This window comes from Ammospiza caudacuta, chromosome 1, assembly GCF_027887145.1.
Source record: "Ammospiza caudacuta isolate bAmmCau1 chromosome 1, bAmmCau1.pri, whole genome shotgun sequence".
NCBI classification, from domain to species: Eukaryota; Metazoa; Chordata; class Aves; order Passeriformes; family Passerellidae; genus Ammospiza; species Ammospiza caudacuta.
The window spans coordinates 36,301,523-36,322,921 of record NC_080593.1 but is presented as its reverse complement, the minus strand read 5'-3'; the positions used below and the strand labels follow the sequence as shown (position 1 = coordinate 36,322,921).

Genomic DNA, 21,399 nt, shown 5'->3' with positions numbered 1-21,399 from the left:
AAGCGAGTTGTTGCCGTGTGGTTTCGTTTGTTCTCTCACTCAGCCGCATGGCCAGAGAGTGGACGGTCCCTCACTGTGTCCGCGTTACCCAGGACAATTCGCAGGATCTCCTGCGGCATCGTGGGTGGGGTTGAACCGTTTGCCTTTGTATTTCTTGGTTATTGCTGTTTTCTCTTAGTAAGAACTGTTATTCTTTCACTTATATCTCTGCGCATTTGTCTCTCCTCATTGGTAGAGGGGAGAGGTTAAAATACGCACTTGCACAAAGACACACGAGCCTAAATTTCTGAAGAATGGCTTTTACATATCAAGCCATGTAAATGTATCCTTCCTCTCACTTCATAAACAATTTGATCCTCCATGAGGGTCAGAACCGTTTCACAGTCCACAGTTGCATGGCAAGGACCCATCAGAAAAGGAAACACAGATCTTTACTATTCCTCCTCTTTGCTTCCTTTGATTCAAACACTTTTGAATACTTGAGAAGTTTTTTTGGCTGCCTTTTCAAATGAGGGACCACCAAATGATACCGTAATGGACGGAACTGCAGTTTTATTTTTATAACCCCTTACCCATTAGCTTTGTGAGAAATACCTCACAATGATAATCTTTATGGAGTCAATACCCTGTGTATTTCTTACATTATTTAAATTTATTACTTTCACTTGGAGGGAAGACTGAGAAGGATTTGGAAAATGACTCTCAAGTCAAGTGCATTGTGGAATGCGGGCGGTTACTCCCAGCTGAGTGAGTACAAACGCTGCGATGGACAAACCGTCCTCCTGAATGCACCAGGGCGGTTGGAGCACTCGTGCTGCACTGAGATGCAAATGCAGCAGTTAGCGCTGATGTGAGGCACTGATAGCTGGGGACTCGTACTGAGCAGTTCCTCGGAGGAACAAAGACGGCAAACATCCACTGCTGGTTTTCTTTCTTCATGCTGCCAGCACATAGTATGGATCAAGCAATACCAAGATAGAGAAGAAGGTGGTGACTTTTAGCCATATATGAAAAAAGTCCTAATAAGACAAGGATTTGTTCAAGGTTCAAAAAACAAGCAGACATCTGCAGACTATATGTTTTCTTTTTAGGGTTTCCCCATTTTATACAGTAGTGTTAGGAGTCTGGATATAGGATTGTAGGTCATTATTTCAATGTTAAATGCCTATGTGATTTTTTATCTGTGGTCAGGAATAATCTTAAAAATATCAGACCATTTAAAACATATACTGTAAATATAATTTTGATTTAGGACTTTGTCTCTCAGTTCTATCCTTTTCAGAGAAAAATTTTTATAAAAATGGAAAATGAGAAAAACCAGATACTTGGGGTATATTTAATCAAATATAAAATGGAGACTGTGAAAAGTTGTTGCTTTTTCAGAAGAGAACAACTGAGTGAAAGATGGGCTAAATCAGGGGCAAAGCAGAGAGCTTAGAGTCTTCTCTAAGCCATGTTTCTGTAGAGGCTGGCAACCCGCTCAAGAGTATACAGAAAAGCAATAAAGGATCCTGCTTTTACTCCTTTTTTCTATAGCAGATGGAAGGATAATTGTCAGAAATAGGTTAGAAATCTCACAAAACTGTTGTAAAATAGTTGATAATTGTTAAGCATGTACTGTTAGTTTGGTTATTATACTGCAAAGGGGGTTAAAAGGGTAGTTATAAGAAATACGGTACTCCACGTACCGTATTACACCGAAGTAAAGTGCATCACGCCCCCGCCCCGCTCCAAGCAAAACGAGCCAGCCTGGACAGAACTGTAATGGGCCAATCAAGCGCCTTAAACCTTCACGTAAATGAAGAATCCCAACAGAAACCAATCCAAAGGGACATAAAACAGGATAAAAAGGGGCATCTGACCCAGTGAATCCGTGCGGCTCCACCTGGGACATCGGGGACATCGCTGCTGGGACAACCCAGCGCCGGCGCTGCAGCATTCTCGACGGGACCGCTCCTGCTCGGCCCGCGGGCCCCCTTGCTTTAAGCCTTTATTTTTTTTATAATAAAAGCTGAAATCACTTAGTACCGGGCGTGTGCTCCCGTTTTTAACCACAACGCTCCGCAAGGAAGTGACCAATAACAGACAGTATTTGTTCTATTTGTTCTGCCTTCTACATTCTGTTTTTTCAACACAAGACACTAAGGTGAAACACCCGGAAGGAAGGGACAGGGACGTGGCTCCTGTCACTGCAAGTAATTTGAACTTGTAGCATGGTGAGGGAAGAAAAGTTTTCAGGGTCTCTAAGGTTAGAGAAAAGGTAGAAGAATTGCTAACAAATTAATTGTAAAGCAGGCAGATATTAAAACTCCCAGTACAGTGAAAAATCTCTTTTCAGAAACCAGAGATGCATACAGTTTGTTGTAATTCAGAGCAGTCCTGGAAGCATAGGATAGCAAGGAGAAATTGTTCATAAACATATTCTACTTTTGTTCTTAGTGTTGAACGAATGACATGGCTCTAGTTATAATGAGAAAAGCTTAAGCAACCAAGTACTTTTTCCATACAGTACCTTTTTGTCCTCTGTCCCTCAGTGTTAAATGCTCTTGTGCATGTGTTAACCCCAAGTTCAAAAAGAGACCAGAGAACTTTACAGGAAAAAATCACTGTGTATCATTTAATACACTGAGTATCATCAAATACAGTCATGAAAGGGGCTCAGGACGTGCTTTGGAGGCTGGCAAGCACAGGGAAAAGCTAAAAGTAAGAAAAATCACTCTACACCTGCCCTGTCTTCACATCCTTTCTCTAGGCACTCCTGGCTACTCTGAACAAAGACACTGAGCTGGAGGTACTTGTGATCAGAATCATGCACAGCTGTCTTTACACATTCCTATGTATTTGTAGGAGCCATTCTCGTAGAATGTTTGGATGAAGAATGTTACATACCTGTGCAATACACTGAAATTTTTCAGTCATGCCATAGTACAAACTGAAGTGCGGACCAGCTTTGCTATAGTAGTTAAAGTTTTCCAGGTTAAATTTAAAGAACTTGTCTGAATTTAAATGCCTAAAGGCTAATCATAATTATTGATAGTGCTAAACATAGCCTTGACAACCTCATGCAATAATTTCAACAGTGTCCTGACTTAGGTTACAGATAAGTTATGTATGGTTTAGCTCTTAAGTTTTTACTTAGATATGGACTGTATGAGTTAAATTTATTATCAGATGAATTAAAGTGTTCTAAAATAATGTAGCTTCTAGAAAAAATAAGCTCCCAAATTCCACTAGTGAAAATTAAATAATTAATGTTGAAAATAATATTTCAGTTTTCATCCAAATCAAGGGGGGGGGGAGAAGTAATTTTATTGGTAAATTATACATTCAGAAATTAATTTTTTTTTTTTAAAGAGGTTACTTGTATTGCACTACTTCTTAGAGTTGGGGGGAATATAAGGAAAACCATTCAGCAAATATTCACTACATTTTGAAGGATTTTATTGTACTAGTGAAAATATAGATTGTGTTTTGATTATGGATACTCCAGTGGTTTCAGTGCAAATTATAACAGTGTATATTTTTTTAAAAAAAGTTAGATGTTCATCAGAACATTATGATGCATCCTCTTAAAGAGCAGCAAAGGAAACATCCAAAGTTTAACCGGATATAGAATGACCCTTTTAGCTTTAAAGCCTGCTGTGAAATGTATGTGGCACTCTCTTCAGTATGAAGTAGGAAACTCAGATATTCAAATCCTCTTTGGTTACCCAGCATCTTTTTCTTAGGCAAGCTTGCTGTCTAAAAATTGGGACCTTCTCTTGTTCTTAATCTAATAGCTTGAATATCTCCTTCATATTCTCCTTTTTATACTTATGAATCTCTTAAGAGTAGTAAGCTGCTTTAACTTTACAGAAAGAGTCAATATTATTCACAAGAAAAGATCACAAAATTGCAGAAGAGTTACGAGAAATGCTACAAAAATTCAAATGCTATATGATACCCTTGCTATCCAATTTTAGGTCTACTTCTAGGAAGACTAAATCTAACCTGACTTTTAAAGCATGTAGTCCTGTACTTAGGAGTATTAAATTTCAAGATGCAACTTCATCTGTCTGTAATCAGACTGGTAATTTTTCAGGACATTTTTTTGTAGAATTCTCACCCACTGCAGCCTTCAGAACCCAAGCCAGAGGCTCTTCCTGAATTACTCTGATTTACTAAATTAATTGATTTATCAATGTCCTAATTAAAGAGAAAAAATGAAACAAAAAAAAAGGTGTATTAAAGTGGCAAGTACTACATGGTGCAGCAGAATATAAAATCTGTTTCTTCTTCTGCTACTTAGTGCATTTAACAAATAAATCTACTGATCAATAACCATTCTAATAGCAGTATTGATAAAACAAGCTAAGACAATAATTTCCTACTCCATTTCCTCCACTCCTTTTGAAGTTTGTGTACTGGCAGCAGAAAATAAATTACTTTTTCCTTTGTTTTAAGCAACAGATCTCCGGTTTTAGAAGCTAATACCTAGATAAGGAAAATAGGGCACAAGCCTGCCCCAAACCCAGTACAAAAAGCTTGGAACAGCCTCACTTGTTTCCACACTTAAGGTCAAATCTGAATACATTACACCAAAGTAAATACTATGTATTATTTTCCCCTAATTGTTGGGGCCCATTTTCAAAGTCTCAGCCATTTCAAATAAGATCTGATAAAGTATTGTACAGCATACCTTTCACTGAAGTAAGTGTGCATTAGCTGCACGAAAGCCCAGGCATATGCTTACCTTTAGATAATATTACAACCCCACCAGATTTAACAAAATCTCTTCTATAGGTAACATAAACATATCTACGTGATCAGGTCTTTGTTATTGCTATTACCTAAACCAGCTCTGGGTCCCATGTAAACCCAGTGTAGCAGTCTACTGGAAAAGGTAAACACTTGGTCAATGGATTAAAAAATTTAATCATTAGAAGTCATAAAATTTGATTGGAAAAACCATCTTACGTGTTAAAAACACTCCATCAGTTTTACTTTCTACTTCAATTTTTCATCCTTAACAAGGATCACTTGCATGCCTTTGCTATAAGAATAACCAAAACAAACAAAAACCAAAACAAAAACAAATTAAAACCATAAAACAAAACCCTAAAACTCAAACAAACAGAAAAGCAAAAAACCCAAACCATAAATTAAACATCTTATTAACCTAGCCCAGTCAGACGTTAATTTTGGTGAGATGTCCATAAGATTCTACTTTCTAAAATCAGTATCTGTTCTATAAATTTGATTCTAGTGGTAAACAGCCATTTAAAACTAATTTCCAAATCCCATCTTATTCCTGTAGAATCAGGAGGAGTTCCAGAGAGGTTTCCTTCTAGAAAGGCCTTGGCCACTGGTGATCAGACAGAAAGCTGGAATTCAGCCCGGGTGGTCACAGGATGGAGACCGAGCTTTTGCCTCAAAGCGTGTGAAAGCCTCTTCAACAACACACCATTCTCAAAACCTCCACAAGGGAAGCACAAGCTCATCAAAACGGCAGGAACTACTGCTGCTGGGCCATGCACTCAACAGCAACTTCCTGTGCAACAATGCCGCAAATGATAGTCGCAACTTAATTCGCTCCCCCCCGGAAAAAAACCCAGAAAAGCCACGGCATTCTCGATCCTTTTTCTTCTAAAACTCAGTCACGAAGGGACCGGCGCCATGTGGCGGGCGGTGGGGGGGCACGACGAGTGCGAAGAGAGGAGGGAGGGTGTGGCCTCGTCTGTGCCATCCCCCAATGGGGCTATTTAAGGAGAACGGAATTCCCATTGTCCGGCTTTTTTCGGGAATTCAGCTTCGCGAACACGGAATACTGACGGCCTGCGCTTAGTTTTCTCAAAAAAGTTCATACGGGTTTTGCTTGAAAGTCCTTATTTTTTTTTAAGTGGGTGAGCGCAGCCTCGGCTCCAGTGAGTGATGGTGAGTGAACGCCGAAGGGGAGGCACGCTGCGGCGGTGAAATAGGGGGTGTTTGAACGCCCAGCCGACGGGCGGGCTTCTGCTGGGGGATGTAGTGCCTTGAGGGGGGACCCCAGCGGGCAGCGGAGGGGAGAGTGGAGCAGTAACTTCTTCGGGTTATTCTTAGGGTGAGAAACGGGAATGCCCTCAGCTGGAGCACTGTTCGCTTGTAACGCGGTGGCGGGGCTGAACCCCTGATGGCTACTAGCATTATAATTATCTTAAAGGTTTTAGCACCTTACGAGGTGAGCGGTTAAGGTGGAGGGAGTACCGCCATTAAAAGGCCGGGGGCTTCTGCAGGGGAACGTCTGGCTCGTACCTGTCTGCTATACGGGGTGTGTGTGTGGGTGCTTGGCGTCGGAACACGCTTCACACCCTCGAGCGGCCATTTTGTGACGGCGCTAAAGTAGCGCCGTCCCGCAAGGCTGGGCGGGTGCCCCGCTACCTGCCCGTGGCGGTGTACCCGCTGCGCGTAGGCTCCGGCAGGGCCATTTGTCTGGGGCTTGCGAATAGCTTTCAATGTCCTGAGGCGCCAAACCGTCCTGCCCACGCCCCGTCGGCGCTGAGCAGCCGAAGTGTGAGGTAAAATGGCGGCGGCACCACGAGCGGCGCCTCGCCTGCCCGAGGTCCTACGTCCCCCCCTGCTGGAGCAAAGGCCCGGCGTGCCGCGGGCTCCTCGGCCCGCACCGGCATGCTGCTTGCTGTTTGTTCTTTCTATGTGAGAAACGTGCTTTGCGACTGTAGCGCTGACGCTTCAAACACTATACGAGTAAGGTGGTGGGGCTTTTTTTGGTTTTTGGTTTTTTTTTTTATTTTTTTTTTTTTTTTTATTTTTTTATACAGGAGAGGTTGTGCCTAGCGTGCAGTGCTGGGCCGAGGGCTCCGCTTAGTGCCCAGCGGGAAGGCTGCGGCGCCAGCCGCGTTCTTCCCTCAGGCGCCCGCGCTGTCATGGAGACTGCTCAGTGTCCGCACAGCGGGACGGGGTCACGGGGTTTAAATGCTTCAATTAAAAAAAAAAAAACAAAAAAAAACCAACAAAAAACTACTGCTTACTTTTAACTGAGAATGTGCTGAGGATAGGGAGAAGCCTGAAAAATCAGGGGCTTGTGTGGCCAAAAAAAGTGAACGTTTTTCTCTCCTGGATGAGCATAAAATTGAGTTATGTTTGTAACACACGTGGGTGGGTAGGTAGGTATTTCCTCCACGTAGCCCAGCAAACGTCCTTTTCCACCTTTTCTTTTGCCAAAATTCTTAACTAGTCTCCCGACTACTGTTGCACCAGTTTTCCCTCATCAATTTAAACTTTATGAATTTAAACTTGAATAGTTAAGAGCAAACAGATTAATTTGATCTTTTGATGAGAGAAGCAAAAAAACACCTGTTAATTCTGTTAAGCTGAAAAACTGAATAAACCCCAATATTCGTGGCGTCTGGAAGTTTGATATCAGAGCTACTTCATGGGATAGACAAAGTAGACTTCTTTTAGAGTAATTCTAAAGGGGTGAGTCACTTCAGCTGATGCTGTAGTTCCAGTATCATAGGCAGTGTTTCTCACTTCAGAACTTGAGGTGGTTTAGGCTTTGGACACAGATTCAGCAGCAGTGTGAGATCTTTGTGCATCATGTATATAGAACAGTCATTTGTGTAGTGCTATGTTGACAAAATTATTTGGGTTTAGATAAAATAGTAATCTTTTTGCATTGGCAAGCGTTTTCCATCATCGTACTGAGGACTTGAAAAGTGGCCTCGGAGGGAGATTTTCTTTCTTTTTGTTTTAGGAGAATTTTACCACTGTGCGGTTTTGATCTCCTTTTCAAGTCCTAGGAAATGCATGTATTAATAAATCTTATTTCTCATGTTTCCCAGCTTGCTGGAATGCCTAAGTAGTCTGTTTATTCTTTCTTTCTTTCAGGTACATAATGTGTGAGAGTGTTAAATAAGTTATTTTCTTTGAAATTCTGCATCATTAGTGTGAGACACGAGCACTGCACTTCCATGGTGGCCAAGGCTGTGACAGGTGTACCAGCAGCATCTGTGGTTACCAGCAGTGTCTGTGGTTACCAGCTTCCTTCAGCTGGTTCAGGCACTTGCTGGGCTCCTCCCCTGAGAGCCGTTTCCTGTTTTAGGGCTGCCAGAGAACTTGCACAGCAAAGTGAATACCACTTCTAGCTTGGTTCACTGACACATCCAGAAAGAAAGAAGTAGAAGCAGCAGTTAGGTCAGCTTGAGGAGTTGCCATCTCAGATTTCAGTTCAAATGCCCTTTAGCTGGGTATGCAGCCAAACAAAAGCAGAATACCAGGTGGGTGAAAAACTGATTGCTTTGTGTTAATCTTCCTGCCAGATTTTGTAGAGCCAGTTTCATTTGAACTGAGAGGTGTTAGAGCCAATGATGGTCCATTTGTGCAATTGAAATTCCTTGTCACCTGTTATATCTATAGGAAGGTGCAGGCATTCTGGTGTGTTAAAATGTAATCTAATTGACTAAAATAAATATTTGTGTTTAAATTTTTTAGGCAGCACATGTGGAGACCCAACGTTCAAGTGCCACGGAGGGCAGTGCCTATTCAGCAACAGTCAGTCAGGGCTATGTTTTACCAGAAGGAAAAGTCATGCCCAACACAGTCTTTGTTGGTGGAATTGACATAAGGGTATGTGTACACTTTAAATTGTTTAAGATAGGGTATAGGGTACATCAGTGGAGAATAAGTGGAAATTTTGCTCCTGTTTTAGTGTGGATTTTTAAATTTTTTTTGTGGTGGAGTTCTTTTTTTTTTTTCCTTTGTGTGTGCATTTGCCAATCTAGAAGATATTGACATGACATCATGGGAGAATTCTGGAACATGTCTTCCAAAACGAACTTTTAGTTCTTATGGTAGTGGAAAATGGGTTTAAAAAGTGGTACTTGCCTGCTTTCAATCAGTTCTAAGCAGTTGAATGTTTTTGAAGATGTTTAAGACCTTGTTTTCTTTTAGATGAATGAAGCAGAAATTCGGAGTGTCTTTGAACAATATGGTACTGTGAAGGAGGTGAAGGTCATCACTGACAGAACTGGTGTTTCAAAGGGGTGGGTAGAATAAGAGTTGTTGTTTTAAGTTGCTGCTTATGTGGACAGCGTTCTGTAATAGGTGATATGAGCAGATGCTTAGCAACACACTTGACATGCTGAAGCCTTAATACTAACTGCAGTCTGCTGTTATTGTGAGTTAAGACTGAAACCAGTTAATCTTATACTGCCCCAAACTAAATCTGTATAATCTTACAAAGAATAGCATTAATTTTTTTTTACTTCAACCTCTCTGTTCAGGGAAAAGAAGCTCACTGTCACTCAATCATTGAAAACAAAGCCTGACGTGTGATGCTTACGCAGCCAATTCTTATGTAGGACTCTTCCGCTGGCTAGAGTAGCTAAAAATCAGGTGACAGTTCAGGATGATTAAGAGAATTAAATGGCTTATTCAGGGCAGTGACTCTGCCCTCTCCTGACACTTGTGAATAAGTTCTAGAGGCAAACAGCCCGAACTTCTTTGGGTGAAGACTAAGTATATGAACAAAGTTGAAACAAGGAAATTCCCTTTGAATATATTGAGGAGTTCTGGATAACCGTGGTGAAACCCTTAAATAAGAAGATGAAGGACCTTACCCTGCTGAGTTCTGGGGAGGCCATCCCAGTTTTGAGGTTATCCCTCCTGATGAGGAGGGACTTCTCCCTCTTGAAGTTCCTTCCAGTGAGAATTTTTCTTACATTCTATGCTTAGCTCCTACAGTGTCATATCTTTTTCTTCAGCATATATAGCAATGGAAGAGCTGGAAATAAATGCATTTTCTCATATCCCTTCCTAGTCTGTGAAGTGAACCCTGCTGTGCTGTTAGTGTATGTTACAAGTATTGATAATCATTTGACTTATTCCATTAATGGGACACAATTGTTACTATAATGCTCTGAAATTATCTTAATTATGTAGACCAGATAAACTAGGAATGCAGTGAAATAAACTGAAAAACCTCTTCAAGAATTGCTTCCCTCCCACTGACTGGTGTTACTGTTCCTATAATGCCTGCTTCCATCCAGACCTCTGTAGTAAATATAAAATTTAAAGATAAGTCAGATCTTACTTAAAAATTTAACTTTAAGTTGCTAATATTAACAGCAGTCCTCATTCTGAGTAGTTAAAATGGAAAAATAGGCCTTATTTCATGTTATTCTAAAATCTGGCGTTTAGTTTCTTGCATCTGGCCTGAGTCCTAAATTAATGTCCTAGTTGATAATTTTGATGCGCAATATAATGTACCTGGCACGTTGTTAACTGGTCTTGTTTCAAACATTTGGCTTATAATCAAATGATACTGATTACTGAGTAGTCTGTTCTTCCTTTTTAGGTATGGATTTGTGTCTTTCCTGGACAATGTGGATGTTCAAAAGATAGTTGAGGTAAGCTCAGCTTTGTCCAAATGACTAAGAAGTTAGAGGTATGAAGAGGTACAAAGGTTAGAGACAAGTTTGTGGAAGCCAAGTTACGTACCCTGTAGAGAGAGTAAGTTAGGACACACAAAGTCTAGGGCTGCCCAAAAAGTGAACTTTCCTAAAATGTGTGCTGGTGGTAAAATCTTTGTGTATTTGCTTAAATAAGAAGCAAGATTAGTCTTCAGCATATTAGTTTTTAGCCTGGTGTGGTCAAACATCTCATGTAATTTTGTTTGATTGCTCTCATTTATTTAGTGCTTGAAAGCCTTATGGTGTTTTGCTGCTTGCTTTTGGTAGTGGATGATTGTCATAGAACCCTTTTGCTTATGGCAGAAATGTAGACATTTAGTTATTGAGATGTCTTGGATTAAGATAACTAAAGTGGGACACTCTGAAATGAGTCATCTCTCCTTTAGGTTGACCAATCCCTTTCCACGAATAAGTAGAAACAAATATGGATAGATATAAGTGAAAAAATAACAGTTTACTAATAAAGAAGGAAATAGCAACAGGCAAAAAAATAACAGTAATAGTCACTAGTTACAAAGTTGCTGGAATCTCCTGGATTCCCAGGGAACAAAGAGGAACTTGAAATGGTGGGGTGACACCTCCCCAAAATAGTGGCCTCTGCCACTGACCAACCTTGTAGTTCCAAAGACAAGGGGGAAATGGTGACAGCCTCCCCCTTCTTGCCTCTTCATTGCTGAATGCAGCTGGCACTCTTCAGCAGCTGGTACTTGGTCAAGGGCTAGAACTCACAGAGGGATTTGCCTTCCTTGGCAGCAGCTGGCCAGGCAGCTGGGCTGGGGTGGCTGTGCCTTCACTTCTGCAGGGCTGCTCCATGCTGGTGCAGACAGGCAGTGGTGGGATTCACCCTGAGCCTGTCCAGGATGCAAGAGAGAAAAGAGGGGTAAAAAACCTCAGAGCAGAGTCTCTGCCTTGAGCAAATACCATGAGGCAAGAGTGCTGTCTCTGCTTTGACCTTTCAGAAGGCTGGGGCACTTGCCCCATGGTTGTGTTTTCTGACTCCAAGGTCTTCAGAGACAGTAACAATTTTGGGCACAGACAGATAAAATACAATAACATTTTGGGTTACCTAGGGCATAGGAGTAACAGTATCATGGAAGACAGGATTAATTTTTTTATTTATGTCTCAGTAATTGAAATATGTTTCTCTAGCAGTATTTTGTGCATTTGGATGCTGCCTGGGGTGCAAGTATTTTTTAAGCCTCCTAGATTGTGCTGTGGCTGTTCATGTGTGTAGTGGGTCTAAGTACTGGCCAAACACCACTGCATCCACTAGAATCATTTACTCATTTTCTGCTGTGAGATAAGGATTAGGAGGAGAGCAAAGCAGGCTCAAAACTTTAAAGGGTATAAAGAAAACTTTATTAACAGGACTAGAAGAAAAATAATAAGAAATCAGAATAAACCTTCAGAGCACTTCCTACTCTCAAGTCTTCTGTCTTTTCCTACTGACAACTTGAAAAGACAAATGTGGTATTTTCAGTCAGCTTACCACTTTTAAAATAATCTTTTCTTCAGTTCATTTAGGGAGAGGAGCCTCTCCTGCCGTGTAAAGGAGACCAGGCCTGCAGGTGGTCATGTGATCTCTGCTACTTGCCGGCCGCTCTGGCCGCGTGCGTGGCTGCTTGCCGGCCCCTGCTGCAGTCAGTTCCAGCTGCAGGGCTGCCTGTGTCCTTAGCCGTGTGATTTTCCCACAGTGCCAGCGGATAGCTCACAGCTAGAGCGAGGCCAGGCTCGGTGGTGGCAGAATCTCCACCAACCTGGCTGTGAGGCGGAGCAGGGCCTGGCCAGTGTTCAAAGGCTGGAAGCAAGAGCGTTTTTCCTGGGCTTTGTTCATTTTTAAGTGTGGTTTCACAGAGATGTGTTCAGCTTTTTTTAAGTCATTTAATAGGGTGTCAGTATTGAAAAGTAGCCAGCTGGTTGGTTTTGTCAGTCTGAAGAAAGGTCCTGCCAAGGCTGTTATAGGGAATCACTTAGGTAGCTGGTGGATTTCTTCCTTAACTAAAAACCAAATGATGTTAAACCACAACACTGTCACCATATAGTTTTTGTGTAGCAAACACAGGAGATGAAGGGGTAGAACTGTTACAGACCTTCTGATCTTGGGAGTTTGGTATCAGAGAAATTTTAGATTACAGCGCTTAAAACCAGATCAGTTACTTGGTTCTGATAGACTTGGGCAGGTCACAAACCACTGACAAAGCTTTTTATTTTCCCTCTTTCTCCCCAGCCTGAATACAGTAACTGTGAAAATAATGTGTATTGAAATCCTTGCCTCTTTCAAGTATTTGCCTCAGAAAACTGCTGTGTCTCTGGAGGATGAACAGTCTCTCATTTGCTTCTGAAGCTCTTAGATAGGGAAGTAGATCAGAAAGACAAATCCAGATAGATGTGCCAGGCACAAATGTAGTGTTCTGTGATGTGCAGATGTGTTTACTGGCCATCCAGCTCTGTAAGTGGGAAGAGAACATGTTTGAATAAAGTGGAGAGTAATGAAACCCCAGCAGGAGATCCTTGATACTCACCAAAAGATTTTAAAAGCTTACTGTTACTTGATGTGGTATGATGACAAAAATATACAGTGACTGCTGTACTGAGCAACAGACTTCATCTGAGAACACCTTTTCCTTTTAACTATGTATTACATTTATTATGCTGCATCAGTGTGGCATGCTTGCTCTGAGGTAACAATTTCTGTGGAGACCTCTTGAGTAGCATTGACATTTGAGTCATGCAGAGTACTGATTTTCTGTGTGTGCTTCAAAACTGGAGCCTGCAGTGTTCCTCTGTTAATATAGTACTTACTGATCTGAGTTTGTGTACCAGAGGTCTTGGAAGACCCAGAGGCATATTGTGGATTTTCTTTTCAGTGCACATTTCAGGTCTGCAGGCAGTACAAATACTTGCCATCTCAGGAAGAAGCATGTTCAGATAGAGCATGTTGTCTTTTGGAGGGGATTGAAGAAAGGAAGACATTAACATGGGGGTTGTAGAGCTCAAATTATATACAAGGGTTAATGCACTAAATCACTTGAGGCCCTATCTGCACTGAGTGGTCACAGTGTTTTCTGTAAATAAGCATAATAGAGCCTCTCTAACTAAAATTACTCTCAGTGCCTGTGTTCATCTGCCTGTTCGACAAGGCCTTGTAGCCTTGTTCAGCCCTGGCAGTGTTTTTCTTCTGCTTTAGTTATGTAACTGCACTCTGGTCCAGCATGAATCTGTTCGCAGTTCAGATTGGAAAGTTGTCTTTCATTTAGAGAGGAGGCCTGTCTCCTAGGACCTCCCATTGTTGAGGTGGAGAAAGTAGTTGCATGATTTTGGGCACAGCAGGATTCCAGAATTAATTTTAAAATGCTCAAAATCAACCAAGACACTTACATCTGAAAAAAAAAACCCAAACAAGTCCACCTGTCAAACTAGTCAGGTTATTGCACCTTTTTTCACCCCCCATATCTGTTGAATCATCTTCTTGTACTAATAGAAATTAGAATGAGCAAGTTTTTTTGTAATTATGATATTCTTATTTTGCAGGCAATAATACAGTTGCTGTTGCCTGTTCAAAGCACTTCCCTTTAGCAGAAATTGGAGAAAATTGCAAAACCATGTATTTTCTTGTGAAGCAGGCACTGCTGTAGAGTTGCATGTGATAGAGAATCTAGACAGACTGTCTGCATCCAATACTGACTTTAATGCTTGGTACTAGAATTGTGCTAATAGGGCTAAACCAAAAATCTTACACTCAAGACCTGAGACTGTGGTCACTTTGCAGTAGTACTGTCACTGAGACAGGAATAGTTAACACCCGTCTGTGTAAAGCAGCAGGGCTGACGGTCACTGATACATAGTTGCAAATTGGAGCAGTGCATGTTACTATTGGGGCCAGTGATACATAATTTTGGAAGGTTGGTGAGTAGGCTGCTGAGCTGAGGGCACTGCAGGAAATCTGAGGTAAAAGGCATGTGGTGTAGAGAGAGGAGACTGGAGGTTGTTGAGCCTTTATGAGAGTTGCTGTACTGTGATGTAGAAGCAGAGTCCAGTCTCTTTAAAATCATACGAACTTCTCACCTTGCTGATTCCCAGCTTACAGAGAATAACCTGTCTTTCAGTCACAAATCAACTTCCACGGTAAAAAGCTGAAACTGGGGCCAGCAATCAGAAAACAACAAAATTTAAGTAAGTATATCTAAGTAAATTTTTTCATATTGCAGGTATTATAATATAACAGGGTTTTTTTCTTAATTATACATCATTATCGTTGCAAGTACTTTTTATCTGATGCAGTATGTATATTTCAGTTACACCTGGGTTCTGACTTCTGTGACCTCACTTGTATGATGTTGTTTTAATAAGAGTGAGGTTGGTAGCACAATACAATATAGTTAATATTGAGGTAAATTTGTGATTCAGAACCCTTAAGGTTTTTTCCAGCTTGAATTCAGATTCCTTATGAAATAGATGTGGTAATGTCTTTAATACTATTTTTTATCTGTTTTAAAACAAGATTCCTGCGTGCATCCCAGACAAATAGTTCTTGGTCCTCCTCCACCACAGTTCCAGAGTGTGTGGGGTAATCAGAGTATGGAGACATATGTGCAGCCTCCAGCTGTCATGAACCCAGTAACACCCTATGTTCAGGTAGGACTGCTCCTGACACTGGTTTTGAATCATAAATAAATATTTTGGAAGGTGCAAGCACGTACAACTTTTGGATTCCAATCTGATTTTACCTGCCTGTCATCATATAGCTTTCCCCAGTAAGAAGCACCCAACTTCAAACCATTTCAAAGGAATGCCAGCAACCTTGAAAATTTGATTCAGTGACGTTAACTCATTCTAAAACAAAAAGGAGATACCCTTTAAGAATGAGAGCTGTTGAGAGTGGAGGGAAGATTGAGTTATTACTGCCTACCACAGATGCAGTTCACAAATGAAATGTATCCAGATATTTAATGTGTTGCTGTCCTGCTTCAGAATAAACTACGAAATATAAAATGTATTTTTGTAGACTAAGAGTGGGATAAGAAGTTATCTCAGGTACTTTTCTCCTAGCCAAACACATCCTTGGTTTTAATATGCTGTTGTGTTACAAGAGCACTGTGTTCCAGCATCTGCTGTTAATAGCTGTGCCCAGCACAGTATTGCTGATGAGCGTTCCTTCTGAGGTGTGGGTACAGTGCTTCTGGCCTGGATATGAGTCCTGTGCTGTGGGAGTGAACCAGATCAGGCTCTCTTACTGCATTACTGTATGATGGAGCAGTACTGACTACAATCTGACCCTGTTTTGTATATCTTAAGCAAGGAGGAAGAGCAGTCTTGCAGAAATACTTTCTTGCAAGGCAGAGAGCTTGATAATAGTATTCTTGCTGATTCTCTTTAGTTTATTAATTTAAGAGCATTAATTCTCTTAAAGGTTGGAATTTGCCTTTCAGTATTCCCTGAAGAATCTGGGAAAGTTCCATGTTCACAGTGTCAGAATACTTTCAGGAAAGAAATACTAGGAAATGTCTTAATTTGAGCACTTAGCTTCCTTTTCCTCCTAGAAACTGATCCTTCAGATTGTACTCTGTTATTTCGGAGATGTCAGTCTGCTTCAGATCTACCTCTCTAAAGTTTATGGCATGACTTGCACTTCTGAAATTACATAAAAGATCGGTTACAAGCAGAAATGGGATTTTTAGATATATGAGTTGGAATCTCACTTTATAGATGTTATTAGTGCCTGAAGTGCTGAAGCAAGCCCTGTGGGAAGTCTAAAAGTTGCTTTTAAATAGTGAGTCTAGTCTGCACAGGAATTGAAATAACAGTGTGACTTCTAAAAATGTGCTCCTGGCTAATACCTCTACAAATATCATACTTGTATCTTGCTTCAAACTTGCAGGGTTTTCTTTAAAAAAAAGCTTTCTTTCCAGCCTTATCCATACAGTTCATCACCAGCTGTACTGCTAAAGCAGCAAGTTCCCATAGGATATCAACCTGCTTACAACTATCAGGTATGTCAAGTTTTACTAGAAGCAGAAAGGCTGTTGGATACCTGACTAAGCTGGAATGAAGTGTTAACTGGAGTCTGATCTCTGTGCTTCTCATTTTTTGGAATCAGTCTTCCTTCACTTCTTCACAGCTACTAAAGCAAAAACAAAATAGTGATGAAAACTGTTGAGTAAATTAGCATACTCTTTTCTTTTTATAGTTTCATTACTATTTTCTTAAATATACTGGGATAAACAACTTTGAAATTAGAAGAATGTATGTGAATTAGTAGTACTTCTGGGAGGGAGTTTTGCATTTGTACATGCTGTAGTGTAGGATGTTAGGTACCTGGAATCAGTCTTATCAGCTGATACCATGTTAGCTGTGTATGGGGAGGATGTGCTCTTGCACTATGAAAATGTCAGAAGGTGCTAGGCTGATAGTGGGGTTTCAACTCACAAGTGAAGTGCATGGCTAAGTCCTGTTACTGATGCTAAACTGGGAGTAACTGGAAGCAGCTAGAGGCTTGAGATCTGTTTTCAATGTAGGTGTTTGGTTGCTCTTATTTTCTTAATATTTAGGAATATTTTTAATTTTTTCTTTAACTTGGAGTGAGAAGGTGGTTGTTGAATAAAGAAAGGTATCTTGCTGGATGTAAGACTCAATTAATTGTTTTGTGAAAAATCCAGATATAAAATGCTATAACCAGTGGCTCCTACAGAGCAGTTACTTGTCTGTGTTGGACATAAATGAGTAAAAGTGTTTCTTGTCCAATTTTTGTTTAAGGCTCAACCACAGTGGCTTGCTGGGGAGCCAAGAAATTATGTAATACCTCCAACTCCGGTAAGTCTACAAAGTTAGACTTCTGAAATTGTCTTCTTGATTAGCACATTGTTTTTACAGCTTGATACTTCACAAAAAAGTCTGTTGTCTGGATCTGTAATCTGGTCTGCAAATCTGTAATTGCTGATAAGATTGTATGTTGTCGTTCAGAATTTCTACTGATGTAAGTGCTTTTTTGAGTTACCTGGTGGAAGAGATCTGCCTGGTGTTGGCACTAGAACTACATGTTCTAGTTACAGAACTCTGGAATTCTAAGTAAAATAGAGTTGGTTTTTCAGGAAAAGTTAAAGGAAAAGTAAGCTCACCTGATGTACAATTTTTTTTAAGTTAAAAAAGTCTCCATGTTCTTTGCAAATACTGATGAATTTTTTGGCTCCTTCCAATAGACATTAACAATTTTCTCAGGCTACTACAAACTGTAGATGGTGCTGCTGGCCTCTGAAAAAATTCCTTGTGTTCTGTGACTTCATGCGAGTAACGCCTGTGAGAAGGGGGAAAAATATTCTATTTGTTTACAATGTCAGAATTTAAACTTGTCCTCTGGGTATTTTTGTATTTTTAGGTGTATTTATTGACTACAGTTTTGATTAGGTGTTTAAAAGCTGTAGTAAGTAATTTTCTCATGAGTGGTATTCTCTTCCTGAAGGCTGCCAGAAGTCATTGAAATATTGATTACACTATTGGCTTGAAATAGTTGTTTTAATAACATCCGTGAATGTGGATACATTATACAGCCATAATGTATCACTTCACAATTCAATGGTAGCAGGCCAAAATGTTTTTAGAGTAGGTGTGCATGGGGGTTTCACTGTTAAATGTTACAAGTTTGATTGTAGGAGCAGACAAGTGTTCTAGAACTATCTCAGCTAAGCAACTTAAGGTATCATTCTTAACTGTCATAGTAAAACGGGTCATGGCACAGCATTTCCCTACTCATGAAACTTACCAAAACTGCAAAGATGAACTTGGCACATCTTGTGGATAGATGAGGATCAGTGACACCATAAGTGTGCATGTTATTCCAGTGTTACTGAAACATTCTAATACTTTAAAACACTATAGGTGTATACTTCAGTGAACTATCATGGCTCTGAGGATCCAGGATTTATACAGATGGAATGTGCTGTTCCAGAGCCCACGCAGTTGCCTAGCAGCCCACAAAAGGTAAGTGCTTTCTCAAAACTTTAATATTCTTTATCATAATTGCCATTCCCAGAAATTTGCCCATGAGGGTTATATAGCTTTGTCAGGGGCCTTGGACAGATATCCTAGAAGTCAGGGTTATAGTTGCTCCTTTCAGCCTCTTGTTAAGTCCCACGTATCTGATTTCTGTGTACAACTTCAGAAGTCTCAAATTTCCTTGAAACTGTTAGTGCTTGTTTGCAGTGCTGAGGGCTGGATAAAGTGTATGTACTACCTGATTAAGTCTACTGACAAGACTTTGCCTAATCTGTGGAAATTCCAGGGAAAATCAGAGGTACTAAAAAAGCAGATTCAATAGCACTGCCTGCTGTCTTAGGTAGATTTATTTTAAACTTCAAATATCTGAGTTGGTAACTTTCACCCTTTCTTACTCTTTTGTGGAAGGTGGCCCCAATTTAGTGAAAAATTTGCTCTGAATTCAGTTTTCTAAGGGAGAAATTCCATTTCTCTGCTGTCAGCCTCATCCACAAGAGAACTGGCATGTCACTGATTAGAATTGTTATGCTGTAATGCTGAAGGGGGGATAATGACTTAGTAATTTTAGAAGATTGGGAGGGACAAAAAAATTACAAGTATCTCAGGAAACACAAGGCAGTTGAGGAATCCTGATTTCCAAGTAAACCCTGTGACACCCTGGCATTGCTAGCTAGTAATGTCCTAACTAAGAAAATAACCTATTACTATATATGCACCTCTTACTGTATTTCAGAAGTCTGTGGACAGGGGCATGCAAACAGTACTATCCTGTCTGTCTAATCCCGAGAACCAGCTGACAAATGACTTTGTATCACAAGACAGCAATGTAAAGGTATGTAGTCAAAGTAAAAAGATATCCCTGAAACATAGATGCCCTTCAGTGTGTTCGCCTACAGGATACCATAAAAATGAAGCAATTCATATCTGTGGATGCCACTTGAATTTTTTCTTCCTTGTACACACTCTGAGATGTGTGCTTAATGATGGAAAGAAGTGCTGAAATTGGATTCAGTGGGTTTAATCAGGACAGCATAAAAATTGCTGAGCAGTCAACTAATGAACAATTAGAGCATAAGTCTGGCTAGTCATTTCTCAGTGACATGGCTGAAAGCAGTAGATTACTCCCTAGCTTGGACAGAGGATATGTTGACTTTATACCTTGATAGTCTGTACAGTGAAATAGCTACTGTGGATGGTGCCTTGTTATGCTTTGTCTCTGCTTTAACCAATAAATCATAGTCCAGGTTGGTAAGCTGGTTGTTCTTTTTTTGCTCATGTATTCCATCTTTGTAGTTTTGCAATTTCTGATTACATTCCAAGTCATGTGTAATTTCAGGTTATTAATTTCTAAGACCTTGCTTCCTTTTTGTAAAACAACAGATATGTGAACACGACAGGCGTACTCTGAAATGGGACTGGAGAAGCTGTGTTTTGTCAGTTTTGGAGAGGGATGAATAGAGTACAGGGTGCCGGGAGATAGTTTTCATGAGACTTTGGTTCCTTTATTCTGATTAATGGAATTTTTTTTCTTGTCCTCTCTTCTATCCCATCCCAGGAGGGTAAGACATACCACTTCAGAAAAGGAAAGACAGTACACAAAGCCATTTGATCAACAAAGACTTCAAAGTATCTAAATTAATTAACTAGATGGTACTACAGTTCAATTTAGCAACACAGAATGTAACATTCCTCAAAGTTACTTCAGGTTATGTTTGTACTCCTGTTCTACATGTTTTGATACTGTTGTTGTTACTTGAGTAGTTTGAGGTTCGAAGTTGTAAGAGTTGAAAAAACTTCAGTGTTACTGTTTGTGTGCTTCCCCTGATAACTGACTGGAATGTTAGAGAGTTTATATGTTTCCTTTATGTGGATTTTTCTCTGAGCTTTAAGGTACAGTTTGCATATTACACGTTGTTTTTCGTTAACACATGGTTTTTCGTTAACTACCACTTGACTCATTGACCAGTTAACTCCTGCAGTTTAAAAATGGAAGTAATTATTTGCCCAAGAGAATGTATTTTAAGACTGAGCTTTTAAATCAGTGCAAAGGAAGATGAGAGGTGTAACTGAGCTGAAGCCCTGTAAGTCCTGCTTGCCTTTAGACGACATAATCAATGTGATTATGTTCATTGATGGCAGTCTATGTACCTACAGTCTTGAGCATCACTATTATTTTTGGGTAAGTAATGAAGAGAATCCTAAAATTCCTGTCTGTAACTTAAAATGCGAGAATGTTATCTGTATTGGACGCTCAGTCAGCCAATACAAGGTTTTTTACTTGAAAAATCTTAACAATACCTGTATTTTAAACTTCTGAGAAAATACTGCACTTATATAAACCTTTGTTATGTGATGCAAACTGTTAATCAAAGAATATGTGTATGACTGTTTTAATAATCATGTAGATTTTAGGTGTGTATTGTGAAACAGTGAAATAAATTTTTACTTTGCCTTGGTTTCCTAAATTTCTGGTGTGACAAATCTAAATAATAACTTGTTAAAGCTGTTAAAAACTTACTGCTCTGTGTGAAATTTCCAGTTACTATAAATCTATAGTAACAAACCTTCATTTTGTGTAGATACTAGCTGAAGCTTCCAAAGAGTAGAACTGAGAAAAGAGAACAGTCTTTTTATATGTCAGGTCCTAGCTTGCTTTTCTTCTCCTACTCAAACACCTCAATGTCTCCAGACAATAAAAGAAAAATATGCCTCTCTTGTTAAGGATGTATATACAAGGCTGTTTAGGACTGCCTGTTCAGCTTCAAATTTCCAGAAGGTTTAGAGATGCAAATGGCTAGGCAAAGACTTAGCCAGACATACATGTTAGTGAAATATGTAGAAGGGGAGTGGATGTGTGAGGGAATATGGCTACAGCAAATGTCCCAGGACTTCTCAGGAGTGTTGTGGATAAAACTTTATTAAAGGAGGGTGAGGGAGAATGATGATAAAATTTTGAGCTACTTTA

General features: G+C 40.1%; 1 protein-coding gene across 2 annotated transcripts; it reads left to right on the top strand.

Moving 5' to 3' along the window:
* Positions 1 to 5,778: 5,778 nt before the first annotated feature.
* On the top strand, positions 5,779 to 20,899 carry DAZL (deleted in azoospermia like). 2 transcript variants are annotated; one of them, XM_058813965.1, is made up of 12 exons: positions 5,779 to 5,913; positions 8,078 to 8,252; positions 8,467 to 8,601; positions 8,926 to 9,017; positions 10,331 to 10,382; positions 14,552 to 14,618; positions 14,947 to 15,080; positions 16,355 to 16,435; positions 17,199 to 17,255; positions 18,318 to 18,419; positions 19,168 to 19,266; positions 19,990 to 20,899. In XM_058813965.1, the coding sequence occupies exons 2-12, from the start codon at positions 8,208 to 8,210 to the stop codon at positions 20,041 to 20,043; spliced, it is 918 nt and encodes a 305-aa protein (XP_058669948.1). In that variant the 5' UTR covers positions 5,779 to 5,913; positions 8,078 to 8,207; the 3' UTR covers positions 20,044 to 20,899. The 2 variants fall into 2 exon arrangements, with proteins under 2 accessions (XP_058669948.1, XP_058669955.1); XM_058813972.1 differs by lacking the exon at positions 8,078 to 8,252.
* Positions 20,900 to 21,399: the final 500 nt, after the last annotated feature.